The 15,709-nt window shown below is 40.1% G+C and overlaps 1 protein-coding gene across 1 annotated transcript in view; it reads right to left on the reverse strand.

Annotated features, from left to right (window-relative positions):
* Positions 1 to 5,695: 5,695 nt before the first annotated feature.
* Positions 5,696 to 15,709, reverse strand: part of LOC139371157 (splicing factor 3B subunit 3) — a 39,988-nt gene continuing 29,974 nt past the window's right edge. Inside the window, exons 22-27 of the mRNA XM_071111282.1 lie at positions 14,664 to 14,789; positions 12,248 to 12,460; positions 11,963 to 12,061; positions 11,436 to 11,579; positions 7,354 to 7,458; positions 5,696 to 6,530 (exon numbers count right to left, since the gene is read on the reverse strand). Of these exons, the coding sequence (XP_070967383.1) occupies positions 6,390 to 6,530; positions 7,354 to 7,458; positions 11,436 to 11,579; positions 11,963 to 12,061; positions 12,248 to 12,460; positions 14,664 to 14,789 (828 nt within the window). The 3' untranslated portion in view covers positions 5,696 to 6,389. The remainder of the gene's footprint in view (positions 6,531 to 7,353; positions 7,459 to 11,435; positions 11,580 to 11,962; positions 12,062 to 12,247; positions 12,461 to 14,663; positions 14,790 to 15,709) is intronic.

Raw genomic sequence — 15,709 nt, forward strand, 5'->3', positions numbered from 1 at the left:
GGCCATTTATTCACAATCACACAATTTCATGACATTAACATCACCTATCTTCTAGGGCACAGAGTTCATTGTGAACAAATAGACTGACTGCTCGAGTGACCAACATATGCCTACTCAGGACAGCTAGGGTACCAAACTGTCCCACCACAAACGCCCACGTGGATCATCATGGATTTATTTGGGCTTTATCCTGCGGTACTGAGGTGCAGCATGAATGAGACTGGAAAATAATACTGCAATGGCTACAGGATTTGTTAATGGTTTTGGTAAAATTTCTGAAGATGAAATGGGGCTGCTCGAGTTTGAGAAAATTACAATATTATGGAGGACATTCATTTGCCAGCTGACCCAAGTGGTTAACTTATCATCATCCATTAGTCAGCTGTAAAATCAAAGACTATGTCTGATTAGAATTGCCTAAACCTAATTACACTAGAAGGGGTAGGTAGCCAACAGTCAAAGTGTAATCCTCTCCCCTGTTTCCTTCCCTTCAGATGCTGTACATGAAAAAAGTTTACTGGTGAAAGCAAACACCTCTGATACAATATTGTTTATTTCTATGTTTCAAAATCAGGATCATTGCAGAGGAAGCTCCTTTACACCTGGGATTCTCAAACGTTTTTGGGGCCGGGGACCCCTTTTGTGATTGTAAATTCATTAGGGACCCCCTCAATCAGGAAAAACTCCAGTGAGATTTATTTAAAAAATAGCATACAAGAAGTTCTACTATGACTTTGACAGTGCATGGCCGAACTAAACACATCTCAGGCCCTGGGAAGGCCCATCTCTTGGCATCTGAGAGAACATTTAGCAGTTTTCCTGCAATTCTACACATTTTGTCATGGGGCAGAGATGTTTTGTTGTTGTCGCTTTAAATACTGCCTTGCCTGCATCTAACTGATCTAGGGTGTAATCATAAGTCCAACACTTGCAAACGAGAGCTTCTATTGGACAAATCCAGGTATGTTTATCCCCATTTTGTTCCATTTGCTTCTGTTTAATAATATTGTATTACACCTTCTAAACGTATTCCATTGATCCCTCGGCCAAAATGTGTTTAATCAGTTAGTAATATTCATTAAAAATATATATGTTTTAGATCTGGCTCCGGACTAGCTGCTGTACCTCATCCACAGACCCCACTTTAAGAACCCCAGCTGTGGGCCATCGAGATGAACTGTCATTTCAGATTTCAGGCTGGCCTAGAGCCAGATAGACACTGGAGACATTTTGAGAAGGGGCATTCCATGTGCAGTGCAGACCCCAAAATCTCAAACCAAACCTCAATCATAACAACACCATCTGCTAGTCCAGACAGAGTGACATCAGGGGGGAAATCCCAGAAGATGGAGACCAATGACTCTCCAATGAAGGGAATATACATCCTCAGCATTCTTACTCAAACAAGGGGCGGGGTGAACGACCCCGGTGCTCAATATTTTAGTCTGCTAACATGTTAATTCCTGCTTGCAGTTACAACACCAAGACGTTTGCATAAAACAGATGCAGTAAAGAGGTCAATGGAATTTACTGAAGTTACTTTAGAAAACTATTTCATTTAAGTAAATACATGTCAGACAGATTACTAAGTAGACATTTATATGTAAATATGCATGCAATTTGAAAATAGGTCTTTAATTGAGACATCTATCTCTGGCCAGCAGAAAGGATGTGTCACCATCATTTTGAGAAGCTACATTAACATGGCAATTGGTTAAGTCTTGAGTCAAACTGTGGTGAATGACAAACACATTCCAAAGAATAAGCACCTCTTCAAGCCATAATAACAAACATACACTGGGGTGCAACACTGATCACACAAATATGCACAAACAACCTCACTGAAAGATACCACACTTAGTTTACAAACATCTCTCTGCACTATGCCTAACTACCTATATTCCCAGCAATCTCACCAACCTCAAGAATGGCACAACACCAACCTCGAGAATGGCACAATGGTATTATGTTCTGCTGTTGAATGACACATTGAAAATTAAAAGTAGAGGAAGAGGCAGTGACTCAAAATAACCCTCTGCTAAATCCATTTCAATATCAGGTGTCTTAACTTGAATGATCAAGATACAGGGTAAATGTCCAAATATCGTCACCACATTGACTAATTTGCCTTACTACCGATTAGTAATGCAAATTGCTTATCAATGAAAACTAAAATTGAAACACAGTGTAGACATTGTTAATGTTGTAAAAGACTATTGTAGCTGGAAATGTCTGATTTTTAATGTAATATCTACATAGGTGTGCAGGCCCATTATCAGCAACCATCACTCCTGTGTTCCAATGGCACGTTGTGTTAGCTAATCCAAGTTTATCATTTTAAAAGGCTAATTGATGGTTAAAAAACCCTTTTGCAATTATGTTAGCACAGCTGAAAACTGTTATACTGATTAAAGAAGCAATAAAACTGGCCTTCTTTAGATTAGCATCAGCATTTGTGGGTTCGTTTACAGGCTCAAAATGGCTATTAACAAAGATCTTTCTTCTGAAACTCAGTCTATTCTTGTTCTGAGAAATGAAGGCTATTCCATGCGAGAAATTACCAAGACAATGTTGTGTACAACGCTGTGTACACCACCCTTCACAGGCCCCGGTGCACAACTGAGCAAGAGGACAAGTACATTAGAGTGTTTAGTTTGAGAAACAGATGCCTCACAAGTCCTCAACTGGCAGATTCATTAAATTCATTAAATTAAATAGTACCCGCAAAACATCAGTCTCAACGTCAACAGTGAAGAGGCGACTCCGGGATGCTGGCCTTCTAGGCAGAGTTGCAAAGAAAAAGCCATATCTCAGACTGGCCAATAAAAATAAAAGACTAAGATGGGCAAAAGAACACTGGAAAATGGAAAGAGGAAGATTGAAAAAAAGTGTTATGGACAGACAAATCGAAGTTTGAGGTTTTCGGATCACAAAGAAGAACATACGTGAGACGCAGAAAAAATGAAAAGATGCTGGAGGAGTGCTTTACGCCATCTGTCAAGCATGGTGGAGGCAATGTGATGGTCTGGGGGTGCTTTGGTGTTGGTAAAGTGGGAGATTTGTACAGGGTAAAAGGGATCTTGAAGAACGAAGGCTATCACTTCATTTTGCAACTCATTAACATACCCTGTGGATGGCGCTTAATTGGAGCCAATTTCCTCCTACAACAGGACAATGACCCAAAGCACAACTCCAAACTATGCAAGAACTGTTTAGAGAAGAAGCAGTCAGCTGGTATTCTGTCTATAATGGAGTGGCCAGCACAGTCACCGGATCTCAACCCTATTGAGCTGTTGTGGGAGCAGCTTGACTGTATCGTACGTAAGTGCCCATCAAGCCAATCCAATTTGTGGGAGGTGCTTCAGGAAGAATGGGGTGAAATCTCTTCAGATTACCTCAACAAATTGACAACTAGAATGCCAAAGGTTTGCAAGGCTGTAATTGCTGCAAATGGAGGATTATTTGACAAAAGCCATGTCTGAAGGACATAATTATTTCAATTAAAATCCATTATTTATAACCTTGTCAACATCTTGACTATATTTTATATTCATTTTGCAACTCATTTCATGTATGTTTTCATGGAAAACAAGGACATTTCTAAGTGACCCCAAACTTTTGAACTGTACCTTTTTTTAGTGCGGTTTTAGTGCCAGCATCGGTCTATGGTGGTATGTAGACAGCTACGAAAAATACAGATGAACTCACTAGGTAGATAGTGTGGTCTACAGCTTAACATTAGATACTCTACCTCAAGCGAGCAAAACCTCTAGACTTCCTTAGATATCGTGCACCAGCTGTTTACAAAAATACATAGGCCCCCGCCCCGTGTCTTACCAGAGACTACTGTTCTATCCTGCCGATAGTGTATAACCCGCCGATAGTGTATAACCCGCCGGCTGTATGTTATTAATGTCGTCGTTCAGCCACGACTCGGTGAAACATAAGATATTACAGTTATTAATGTCCCGTTGGTAGGATATACATGCTTTCAGTTTGTTACATTTATTTTCCAGCAATTTAACGCTAGCTAACAGTACGGATGGCAAAGGCAGATTAGCCACTCGTCGCTTGATCCTCACAAGGCACCCAAATCTCTTTCCACAAAATCTGTTTCTTTCTCCAGCTAATGACGGGGATGAGGGCCTGTTTGGAGTATATTCTTCCCATCCGACTCATTAAATAAAAATAAAAAAATCCCATTCGAGGTGAGTAATTGCTGTTCTGATGTCCAGAAGCTCTTTTCGGTTATAAGAGACGGTAGCAGAAACATTACGTACAGAATAAGTTCCAAACAATGCAAAAACAAACTCTAGCACAGTTGGTTAAGAACCAATAGAACAGATTGACTCACAGAACCAGTTTCCTTCTGTTTTCTTTGGCATTCAATCTCCCAGAGTGCAAATAATCTCAAAGGAAGGGACATAGATATGGTTCATTCATACATAACAGATTTATCTTACAATCAACATCTGCATATATGATTGGCTAAGCCTCATCCTCTACAGGATGGGTGTCCCTAAACGGGACGGTTGTTGCTGACGTATGCCAATGTGACTAGAATGTTGTTGCATACAGCCGCCAACTTTCCGGGACAAACATGTATTTTATAGGCAGAAAGCTTAAATTCTTGTTAATCTAACTGCAGTGTCCAATTAACAGTAGCTATTAGTTAAAATACCATGCTATTGTTTGACGAGAGTGCACAACAATAAAAACTTTTATCACAGAAACTGGTTTGATACATTCACCTCTGAAGGTAAATAATGTACTTACATTCAGTAATCTTCCTCTGAATTGTCATCCTGAAGGTCCCAGAGATAAAATGTAGCATAGTTTTGGTTGATAAAATATTTATGTTCAAATATAGGAACTGGGGTCTACAGTTTGACCCCATTGCTGTCTCTGGCTCCACACCCACCAGGCCCAGACATCTAGATGTGTGAAAGTTAGTGTATAAGCAAATTATCCATTATGAGTGACATTCCTGGGAGTGTGTAAACTTTAATGTTTTATTACCAAAGCATTTTTGTATGTTCTCTATAGTTATGCAGTTGCAAATGTATCAATTGACCAATTCCACACATTTTGGCAAACTCCGTGCAGACTTGATACAAAATATTGTGTAATGTAATTCTTCACTGGATCAGTCTGAAACTTTGTACACACACGGCTGCCATCTGGTGGCCATAATCTAAATGACACCTAGACTCCTATCTGAAAGTATGTCCTTTCTATTTTATTTCAAAGATGAAGAAAAAAAATAAAGGTTTTGTTTGTATCATCTTTTACCATATCTAATGTGTTATATTCGCCTACATTAATTTCACATTTCCACAAACCTCAAAGTGTTTCCTTTCACATGGCATTAAGAACATGCATAACATTGCTTCAGGTCCTGAGCAACAGGCTGTTAGATTTGGGTTTGTCATTTTAGGCAAAAAAAAGTTTAAAAAAAAGGCTATGATCCTTGAGGATATTATAGCAGTTTCACCATTTCAGTGAAAAATTCAAAATTCCATCCATGAGAGCAGACTGAAAAACAAGACACAGAAGACCTATTGTAAAATGAAAGCCAAAATCAGAGCTGGCTTTGTAATCCAATTAAACAGTAAACTATGCTGATATTGTTAAAACTCACTGCTCCTTTGCCTCTCCCACATAATTATAACAGACAATGTGACAAGGCATTACAAGAGATTTAAAAAAACACTTTATTTACAAATTTGCCTGCCTGTTTTCTCATGACTAATACGGAATGGTATCACTCTCCTACAGTGCGAGTATTCCTTCGCTATTTTTACACAATCCTGTCATCCTGTGTAATAGATATGGACAATTTGTCCAAAGGAATATACTTTTTAAGCACTAAATAAACAGCTGCTGGACACTGACTTTTAGGATTCAAATCGATACAGAAAACAAAATCCATTTGTAGCACACAGTTACAGAAAAATACTTAAAATGGATCGTTTAAACAAATCACACAATGCAAAAACAGTTGAGCTAATTCTATCAAAGGGTTTACTAGGCCATGCTTCTCACGGTTGAAAACCCAGCGACTGCTCCTGTATGAGAATAAAGCACTGATGCTACACACATGATACATTCCACAGAATCCGTCTAGGTTTAAATTACATCCTGTGAGTGAAAACCTTGGGGTAAATATTCAAAGACTGTTACCACCATTCACCACAATTCGTGACATTTTATAGGCCTAATAAAGAAAACAGGGCCTAAAGATCGATTCAGAGTGTTCATAGATTGTGAAGAGGCAAGGAAACTATGTTTTGTCGACATCTCGGCAGGAAACCAAGAAAGCTCTCAACTCCTCATGTTAACATAGTGAGTGTATTTATGTATGTGTGTATGTACAGTACAGGAGGGTTCTAGAAGGCATAGCGTGTGCGGATGTCCTCCAGTTTCTTTGAGACCTCAGGGGGAGTACGGTCCAGCTCCTCAGCAACACTCTTCTGCTTGTGGGGGTCCATGGAGTTGAACTGCTCACACAGATCTCCATCTATCACATTCTGCACAAACAGACAGGAGAGAGGGTCAGACACAGTAGGTAAGAGACTGTCTGGATGCCAAAGAACAAGGCTTCCGATTTCCGCAATCATGTTCAGAGACCACATGCAATCTGTTAATAATTCACAGCATGTCTACAGTCCCCAAGTCCAGAACAGACTATGGGAGGCGCACAGTAGTACATAGAGCCATGACTACATGGCATCAAGTAACTCATGCAAGCAGTACAATTTGATTTATTTTTAAATACACCTCATGGAACAGCGGGGACTGTGAAGCAACACAAACAAAGACACATGCATACAAACACACGATAACACACGCACTATACACACACGTTACAGATATGTGGTAGTAGAGTAGGGGCCTGAGGGCACACACTTAATCTGTTATGAATGTATTGTCATGTTTTTAAAATGTATAACTGCCTTAATTTTGCTGGACCCCAGGAAAAGAAGCTGCCGCCTTGGCAGGAACTAATGGGGATCTATAATAAACCCCAGGAAGAGTAGCTGCCAACTTGGCATGAACTAATAGGGATCTATAATAAATCCCAGGAAGAATAGCTGCTTCCTTGGCAGGAACTAATGGGGATCCATAATAAATACACTAATGATACTGATCCAGCCAAATGTATGTCAGGAACCACATGCAGTTGGTTCCTGGCATAACTTTTCACCCAAAATATTTGGTATCAGATTCCATTTGTTAACATTGGTGTCCTCTGGACATATTCCCTCTACATCGCTGGGAGTATAAATTGTGGCTTTCTTTGCCCCACCATCCTAGGGGAATAGTAATGCAACCTAATCAGGTAGTACCCACCTTTACAGGGAAGTAGTAGGAGCGGAAGCTGAGGTGGTCTCTGCCACACAGAGGGGGGAACTCTGAGCGCATATGCATCTCTAAGTGCTGGAAGAAGTCATGATCCTGAAGACAGAGAGGCACACCATAGATTAATTATCGACATCAATTAATGCTGTCCAGACCCCCAAAAATATTTTGACCAATCGATTGGTTGAAATTGTAAAAACATGTATTTGTCCCTTGCATTCAGAAAGTTTGACACCTTGACCGTTTCCACATTTTGTTATGTTACAGCCGCATTCTAAAATTGAGTAAATTGTTTTTTTCATCAATCTACACATAATACACCATAATGAAGCATTAACAGGTTTTTAGAAATGTTAGCGCATTTAATAAAAATAAAAAACTGAAATATCACATTTACATACTTTCTGTACGCCAGTCAGTGTGAACCGGAATGACTTGACAACGCTGGCCAAACAAAACAAACAGAGTTAAAATGGTCCCAGTCTGCCGTGAAGCATTCATCCATGTATACTGGTAAGAGTCTAGCTACATTTTCAGGTATTACACGTTTCTAATTTTGGCAGAAAGTTGTTTTCATATCAAGTTAAAAGCGTGCTGTTAACTAGCTAGTGAACGCTAGCTTGCTCGCTCGCTATCTAATGTTAAATGTATAATCTTTGTTGTAATATAATTCAAATCAGAAATCCATTTGCATTCTTTGTTATAGCCTAAAGTTAGCTATCTAACATTGAACCTGGTTGGTTAGCTTTAGCTACCTGCAGATTAATGCTACAGCTATGACTATGTATTGGTTGATAGTAGTAAGATTGGGGATAATGCCGGTTCCTTGTTTAGCTAGCTAGCTAGCTACATGTCTAAACAAAATATTAATACAATATTTTTATCTGGATACTTTATTTTTGAATTGCTACTATGCTATAAAAAAGTATTATTTAACCTTTATTTAACTAGGCAAGTCAGTTATTACAAATTCGTATTTACAAGAAACCATTTCACTGTACTGTTTAAACATGTATTCTGTGCATGTGACATATCAACTTTTTATTTATATAGTGTGGGTTTACTAGAGACAGTAATGTGAAGAACAATATGACATGCATCAAAGTCAGATTAGCAAATAGGCCAATGACTAGATAGTGTATTTTTACCTGGAGTTTTTCTTTGTTGTAGGCTACTACTTTTACCAATTTTAGTCTTGAAATCTTCGGTTGTTAACTAAACTAATATTTCGGTTTAGCAAATGGCCTCACATGAATCCTTAAAGAAATGGGTGGTGCTATGGCTAAAAAGGATGTGAAAAAGGCTGAATGGGTGTAGACAAAGAAGAGCTCTCCAGTAGGTGTACTAAAACGTTCAACGACCATTTTCTCAAAAGTGGGGTTACAAGTTAATCAACTTTCAACGCAGAATTACTTAACCATTGTTCTTCAACTGCAGTGTTTAATATACAATTTTCTAGCTCTGAATCTCTACTTTTATCCAATGTAAAAAACTGCATTTCAAATTTAGCTACATAAGCCCAATTCGAGGCAGTCGGTCACATAGACAGTTGTATGCCTTTCCAATCATGTCCAATCAATTGAATTTACCACAGGTGGACTCCAATCAAGTTGTAGAAACATCTCAAGGATGATCAATGGAATCAGGATGCACCTGAGCTCAATTGAGTCTCATAGCAAAGGCTCTGAATACTTATGTACATTTATTTTTATACATTTGCAAACATTTCTAAAAACCTGTTTTTGCTTTGTCATTATGGGGTATTGTGTGTAGATTGATGAGGAAAATAATTAATGTAATCTATTTTAGAATAAGGGTGTAGTGTAAAAAAAGGTGAGAAAAGTTGAGGGGTCTGAATACTTTCCGAATGCACTGTAGACACACCTTTGTTTTAATCATATCAACTATATATGCATTGAGCTTGTCTGATGCTTTAAGTGCACTGTTTAATGAAAGACACAAATTACTAGAGATACATCTTCCAGATAACCAGAAGGGAAAAAAAGTAATTGACCATCCTCGTCCCGCTCCTACTGACTTTACTCTCCTGAATTTGCAGATAATATGCTACACGCGGAGTCTGCAAACTTTCTTGTGTGGATTTCCAATTTGAACAGCAATCTTGAAGTTGATCCACAGATTTTCAATGGGATTCAAGTCTGGGCTTTGGCTGGGGCCACACAACGACTTTCACATTCTTGTTCTGAAGCCATTCCAGCATTGCTTTGGCTGTATGCTTGGGGCCATTCTCCTGCTGGAATGGAAATCTTCACACCAGTCTACAGTAGTTTGCACTATGAAGCAGGTTCACATCAAGCATTTGTATTTGGCTCCATTTATTGTTTCTTACCAGTCTCCCAGTCCCTGACGCTGAAAAGCATCCCCATAGCATGATGCTGCCACCACCATGCCCTACAGTAGAGATGGTGTTAAACAAGTGATGATCTGCCAGACAAAGCGCTTTGCATTCAGGCCAAAGAGCTACATTTTTGTCTCATTAGACCACAGCATCTTTTGCCACTCAAGAACATTCAGAGACTTGTCCCGAAGTCACTCCTGCATTGTTTTGGCTCTGCACATTGTCCTGTTGGAAGGTGTACCTTCGCCCCAGTCCGAGGTCCTGAGCACTCAAGGTTTTCATCAAGGATCTCTGTACTTTGCGCCATTCATCTTTCCCTTGATCCTGACTAGTCTCCCAATCCCTGCGGCTGAAAAACATCCCCACAGCATGATGCTGCCATCACCATGCGTCACCGTGGGGATGGTGCCAGGTTTCTTCCAGACGTGACGTTTGGCACCATGTTACACATGGTCTGAGTGTCTTTAGGTGCCTTTTGGCAAACTCTAAGCGGGCTGTCATGTGCTTTTTACTGAGGAGTAGCTTCCGCCTGACCACTATCATAAAGGCCTGATTGGTGGAGTGCTGCAGAGATGATGGTTGACCTTCTGGAAGGTTCTCACATCTCAACAGAGGAACTCTGCCAGAGTGACCATCAGGTTCTTGGTCACCTCCCTGACCAAGGCCCTTCTCCCCCGATTGCTCAGTTTGGCTGGACGACCAGCTATAGGAAGAGTCTTGCTGGTTCCAAACTTCTTCCATTTAAGAGTGATGGAAGCCACGGTGATCTTGGGGACCTTCAATGCTGTAGACATTTTTTGGTACCCTTTCCCAGATCTGTGCCTAGACACCAACCTGTCGCCTCTGAGCTCTACGGACAATTCCTTCAACCTCATGGCTTGGTTTTTGCTTTGACATGCACGGTCAACTGTGAGACCTTGTATAGACAGGTGTGTGCCTTTCCAAACAATGTCCAATCAATTGAATTTACCACAGGTGGACCAGTCAAGTTATAGAAACATCTCAAGGATGTACAATGAAAACAGGATACACCTGAGACCAATTTCAAGACTCATAGCAAAGGGTCTGAATAAGTATGCAAGTAAAGCATTTGTTATTTATTTCTAATACATTAGCAAACATTTCAAAAAACCTGTTTTCGCTTTGTCATTATGGGGTATTGTGTGTAGATTGATGAGGGAAATTAATTTAATACATTTTAGAATAAAGCTAAAACGTAACAAAATTTGGGAAAAGTCAAAGGGTCTGAATACTTTCCGAATGCACTGTATGACTCATCACAATTCTATCTAGGAGATGTACGGACAGTTCCCTAAACCTAATAGTTTCTGCTCTGACATGCACTGTCAACTATGGAACCTTCTATAGACAGGTCTGTTTCTTTCGAAATCATGTCCAAACAATTGAATTGGCCACAGGTGGAATCCAAACAAGTTGTAATGATGGAAATTGGACGCACACACGCTGAATTTGGAAGGGTGCAAATAACTTATGTAAATTCGATTTCGGTATTTCATTATCAATACATTTGCAAAACTTTCTCAAAACATATTTTCACTTAAACATTATGGGGTGTTGTGTGTAGATTGGTGAGATGTAAAAAAAAATATTGTATCAATTTTGAATTCAGGCTGTAACAACAAAATGTGGAATAAGTCAAGCGGTATGAATACTTTCTGAAAACACTATGTGTGTATGTGTGTGTGTGAGGTACCTCGTGGGAAGTGAAGGGCACCAGGATGCCGATGCCTCCAGAAAGAGTTGTGTAGACCAGAGATTCCGAGCCTCCAGGGATCAGTGTGGTCTTCTGCAGTGACAGCACCGTCTCCCCAATGTGGTAGTTCATGATCACTTCAGCCTGACACGGGGAACAGACATGGTACAGGGTCAGGCACAGACAGGGCATTACAGAACAACTCTCACCCATGACACACACCCAGAAAACATTGCTTATATGTACCCTTTTTACCAATTGCCCACAATAAATCCAAGCGGAGGGAATTTCCCACTGACTACCTAAACATCTTCTAGCTCTTAAAAGTTTCCAATAAACAGCTAAAAGGAAAACAGTATATTTAACAGCAAATTGGCCTGGAGAGCTGCCAAGATTTGGAGAGCAGGTCTGGCCTCGGATGAGGCAAACCACAACATCACCAAGACAAACAGTGATCCAGAGCGAGAGACCGACAACAAGTCTCTATAGAGCTGTGATGCTGTGACAGAAGAGCAGAAAGCCTGTACCTTCTGAGAAGCTCCGTTCAGCAGACCTCTATCCCACAATGCTTTGTTCCCAGTTGGGTCCTCATCCACATCGTCACTGGTGTTAGGGGGAAGGCGCACCTGAGGGGGTACAAAATGTAAGTGTAAAAGCCTTCAAGGTGTTTGTGGCATCATTGAAATATCATAAATTGGATAAAACTGTTAGTATGACGCGTCTGGCAAACACTCCCTTTTAGAGAAAAGGTAGTATCCAATATAATACCCAACACCTTTGACAGAAAGGAACAATAAAGAGCGACCACATACAATGCTGATGTTGCCAAACTTGTCGGCTGAAGCCATGGTGTCGTAGTCCAGCAGGCAGGCAGTGGTGACCCAGCGAGGGTGGGTGTCGTCAGCGAAGATGATCAGCTGATTCTCGTTGCGCTTGTAGCGCACCCAGAACAGACTCTCCTGTACATCAGTCACTATGACCCGCTGACCGATGGTGTGGATACCAGTCACCAGGTTGGGCACATGCTGCAAACGAGATAGATGACATCAACTGAACAACTCTGTCCTCAATGGACTGCCATATGGATTTAATTTGGAAGGTCTGGAACCTAAACAAGAGGTGGACAGTGGTAAATTGTCCTGTGGTACAATGGATGGATGATGCTGTGGCCTTTTATCTTTGATTTTGGAAGGTGATTCTTACAAATCAATCTTCTCCCGAACATGATTACTGCACTTAGATCGCAAACAATTCTACAGTGGTTAACTTGATTCCTTTGAGACCTGAACCTGAAGTATTTTAGTTCAGTCTTAAACTAGGCTGGGTGGCAAATTGTATTTTACTATATACCGGTATCTATCCAAACAATGCTGTGGATAGATGATTTGTTAATTTGTTCCATTAAATAATTCAGTAATGATTCAAAGAATATATAGAAATCATAAATTTTAAAATCAGCAGTAAGAAACTGCTCTTCAGCTGAGAACGACTAGGAAACTTGCAAGAACAAGTCAACAACTTCGGGAGTAGAGACCCCTGGAAAACGGCATACTGCCGTCACGTTGCGAAAGTAAAAACTGAAATTTAATAGAGGTCAAATAGAATGATTAATCTCGTAAAGAAATAAATAAGGCATACTAAGACAAAATAAATGTGACAGTATACATGACAAACTACTGCAGGAAATGAATTGATTACATTTCTTGAAGTTCATGTTGGAATGAATTAACTATGCAAATGGTAACCACTGGTCGAGTACCAGTGTTTGTCGTTACAAAGGAGGATTTATATTCAATGTTCTACAAATAAGACTACGTCAACCTAAAATAATAGGATAAAAACTGACAGTGAAGTTCAGTTGAAAAGTATAAAGCAATCAGAATGAAGAAAGCCCATTAAAACAACTTACAATTAATTTGCACTACTCAAAGCATGTTTAGAACTATTAATATTCAGAAACATCAAATACCATCATAAATGGACATAAATAAATTCACTAAATGTCAAAGTCATAAATCATTTTAAAAACATTAATAAAAACATTCTCTCTTTCTTCCTCTCTCTCGGAGGACCTGAGCCCTAGGACCATGCCCCAGGACTACCTGACATGATGACTCCTTGCTGTCCCCAGTCCACCTGACCGTGCTGCTGCTCCAGTTTCAACTGTTCTGCCTTATTATTATTCGACCATGCTGGTCATTTATGAACATTTGAACATCTTGGCCATGTTCTGTTATAATCTCCACCCGGCACAGCCAGAAGAGGACTGGCCACCCCACATAGCCTGGTTCCTCTCTAGGTTTCTTCCTAGGTTTTGGCTTTTCTAGGGAGTTTTTCCTAGCAACCGTGCTTCTACACCTGCATTGCTTGCTGTTTGGGGTTTTAGACTGGGTTTCTGTACAGCACTTTGATATATCAGCTGATGTACGAAGGGCTATATAAAATAAATACATTTGATTTGAATTTGAATATGGCAGTTGTTACCGATGTCTAAAAACACTAATATTTTAAGATATAAACTATACACGACTTGATTGCAAATGTAAAACAAGTGCCGTGCTAAGCACTTTCAACTCTCTGCGACAGCCCTTTTTTATTTCGGCTACATCAATGAATTTTTAAATCAGAGAAAAAAATAAAAATAACATAGCAGATTACAAAGTAGAGCTTCATAGCCATGTTTTAATGTATGGGTTGACAGGGATTGGTCCAAATTTACATCCAGCCATCCCCATTTCCATGACGAGTGCTAGCTTGCTAGCTGTGTGGGAGTGATTGACGCAGTTTGTTGAAGCAGCTGTGACGAGAGGCGGCATGTGCGCCATTGGCTGTATTTTGCCAGCTGAAAAGGTTGTGATTGATGGTTGAAAACTACGAGAATTCTGTGGCTACAGCCCTACAATCGATAAAAACATTGATAAATACCAGTGAATTGAGAGCACTTTGACAGAGTATTTTGTCTAGATCGTTGACAAAAACATTACAATTATGTCGATTTGAATCCCACTTTGTAACAGAGAAAGTAAAGTGGTGCAATTACAAAAGACAGTCGCAGGAGCATCAATCTGACACCGACACTTCCTGGTCTGAGAGCTTGTTAGCCTTCCTAACCAGCCACTTACCACACTGCCGTCTGGTCTTGTGTTTACACAGTAGTCAATAGTTTATTATACATCCTTGTGTGTTTGTATTTTTGTGTGTGTTTGTAACGTCAAGCTCCCGTCTCACCTTGTTCTCACACTTCCGGAGCAGCTTCTTCTTGCCCAGGTCATAGATGCGCAGCAGTTTGCCAACGCCCACCAGCACACGGCCCTGGAACGGGGCGATTGCCAGAGGAACGTCCTCCACTGGAGTCTGTCAAAACAACATTCCTTTACCATGTCAACAACTGATCGTAAAGGTCAGTAACATACTACCCTGAAAGGACATTCTGTAGAGCATGTCAAAGCATACACATTTCTTTGAGTTTGGATGGATGAGAAGTTGAGCTTCACCACCCATCTAGAGAACTTTGACAGGGAACTCAAGATGCATATTGGGTTTTATTACCGGCACAAAGCTGTTTTTTCCTTCCAGACAGAAAATAGGTGATTTGTTGTACTTTTCTCTCTGTGTTGCTCTACACTGAAGGCTCTTAACTCTGTATCATGCAGCCTTTCGTTTTGTCAACAATCAGAAATGTCCAACTCACCATTGTGATCAACAGTGTTGTCAGGTGGATATCACTAGCAAAACACAGTCACAAACATTCTTATGCATAAGGCCATTTTAAGTATCCTCTCTTTAGCACAACATTTTGCCTCTTGCCAGGCCAACACCGTAAATAAGAATTCCTTAATAGACTCTAGAATACTGATAAGACCCACAGACTGGAAAAGGGCAGCCGGCTCCAACAGAGTCACCATTGTCCCTCAGGGAGTTGGGTAAAGGGGGGGGGGTAAGAATGATGGTACTCTGACTCTCAAAGGGCAATTATGACCATCCCGAAAATAATGTCTGTGGTAAACACAGGCTCAAGAGATCTAATACATATTTTGTTCCATGAGATAATCTTTACCAACTAATTTGTGAATTTTGAAGCATTTATTTAATCAAAACAAGCACATAACTCAGGGGTGTCAAACTCAACCAGTGCGAGGGCCATACTGAAAAGACCACGAATTCGTAGTTTTAATAGAAATAATATGGCCCTTGATGTACATAGCATTAAACATAAAAACAAAATAGATCAATAATATTGGTCCAGCCTTTGCTGCTATGCTTGCAAATGTGCA

This window comes from Oncorhynchus clarkii, chromosome 2 (genome assembly GCF_045791955.1).
Source record: "Oncorhynchus clarkii lewisi isolate Uvic-CL-2024 chromosome 2, UVic_Ocla_1.0, whole genome shotgun sequence".
NCBI lineage: Eukaryota > Metazoa > Chordata > Actinopteri > Salmoniformes > Salmonidae > Oncorhynchus > Oncorhynchus clarkii.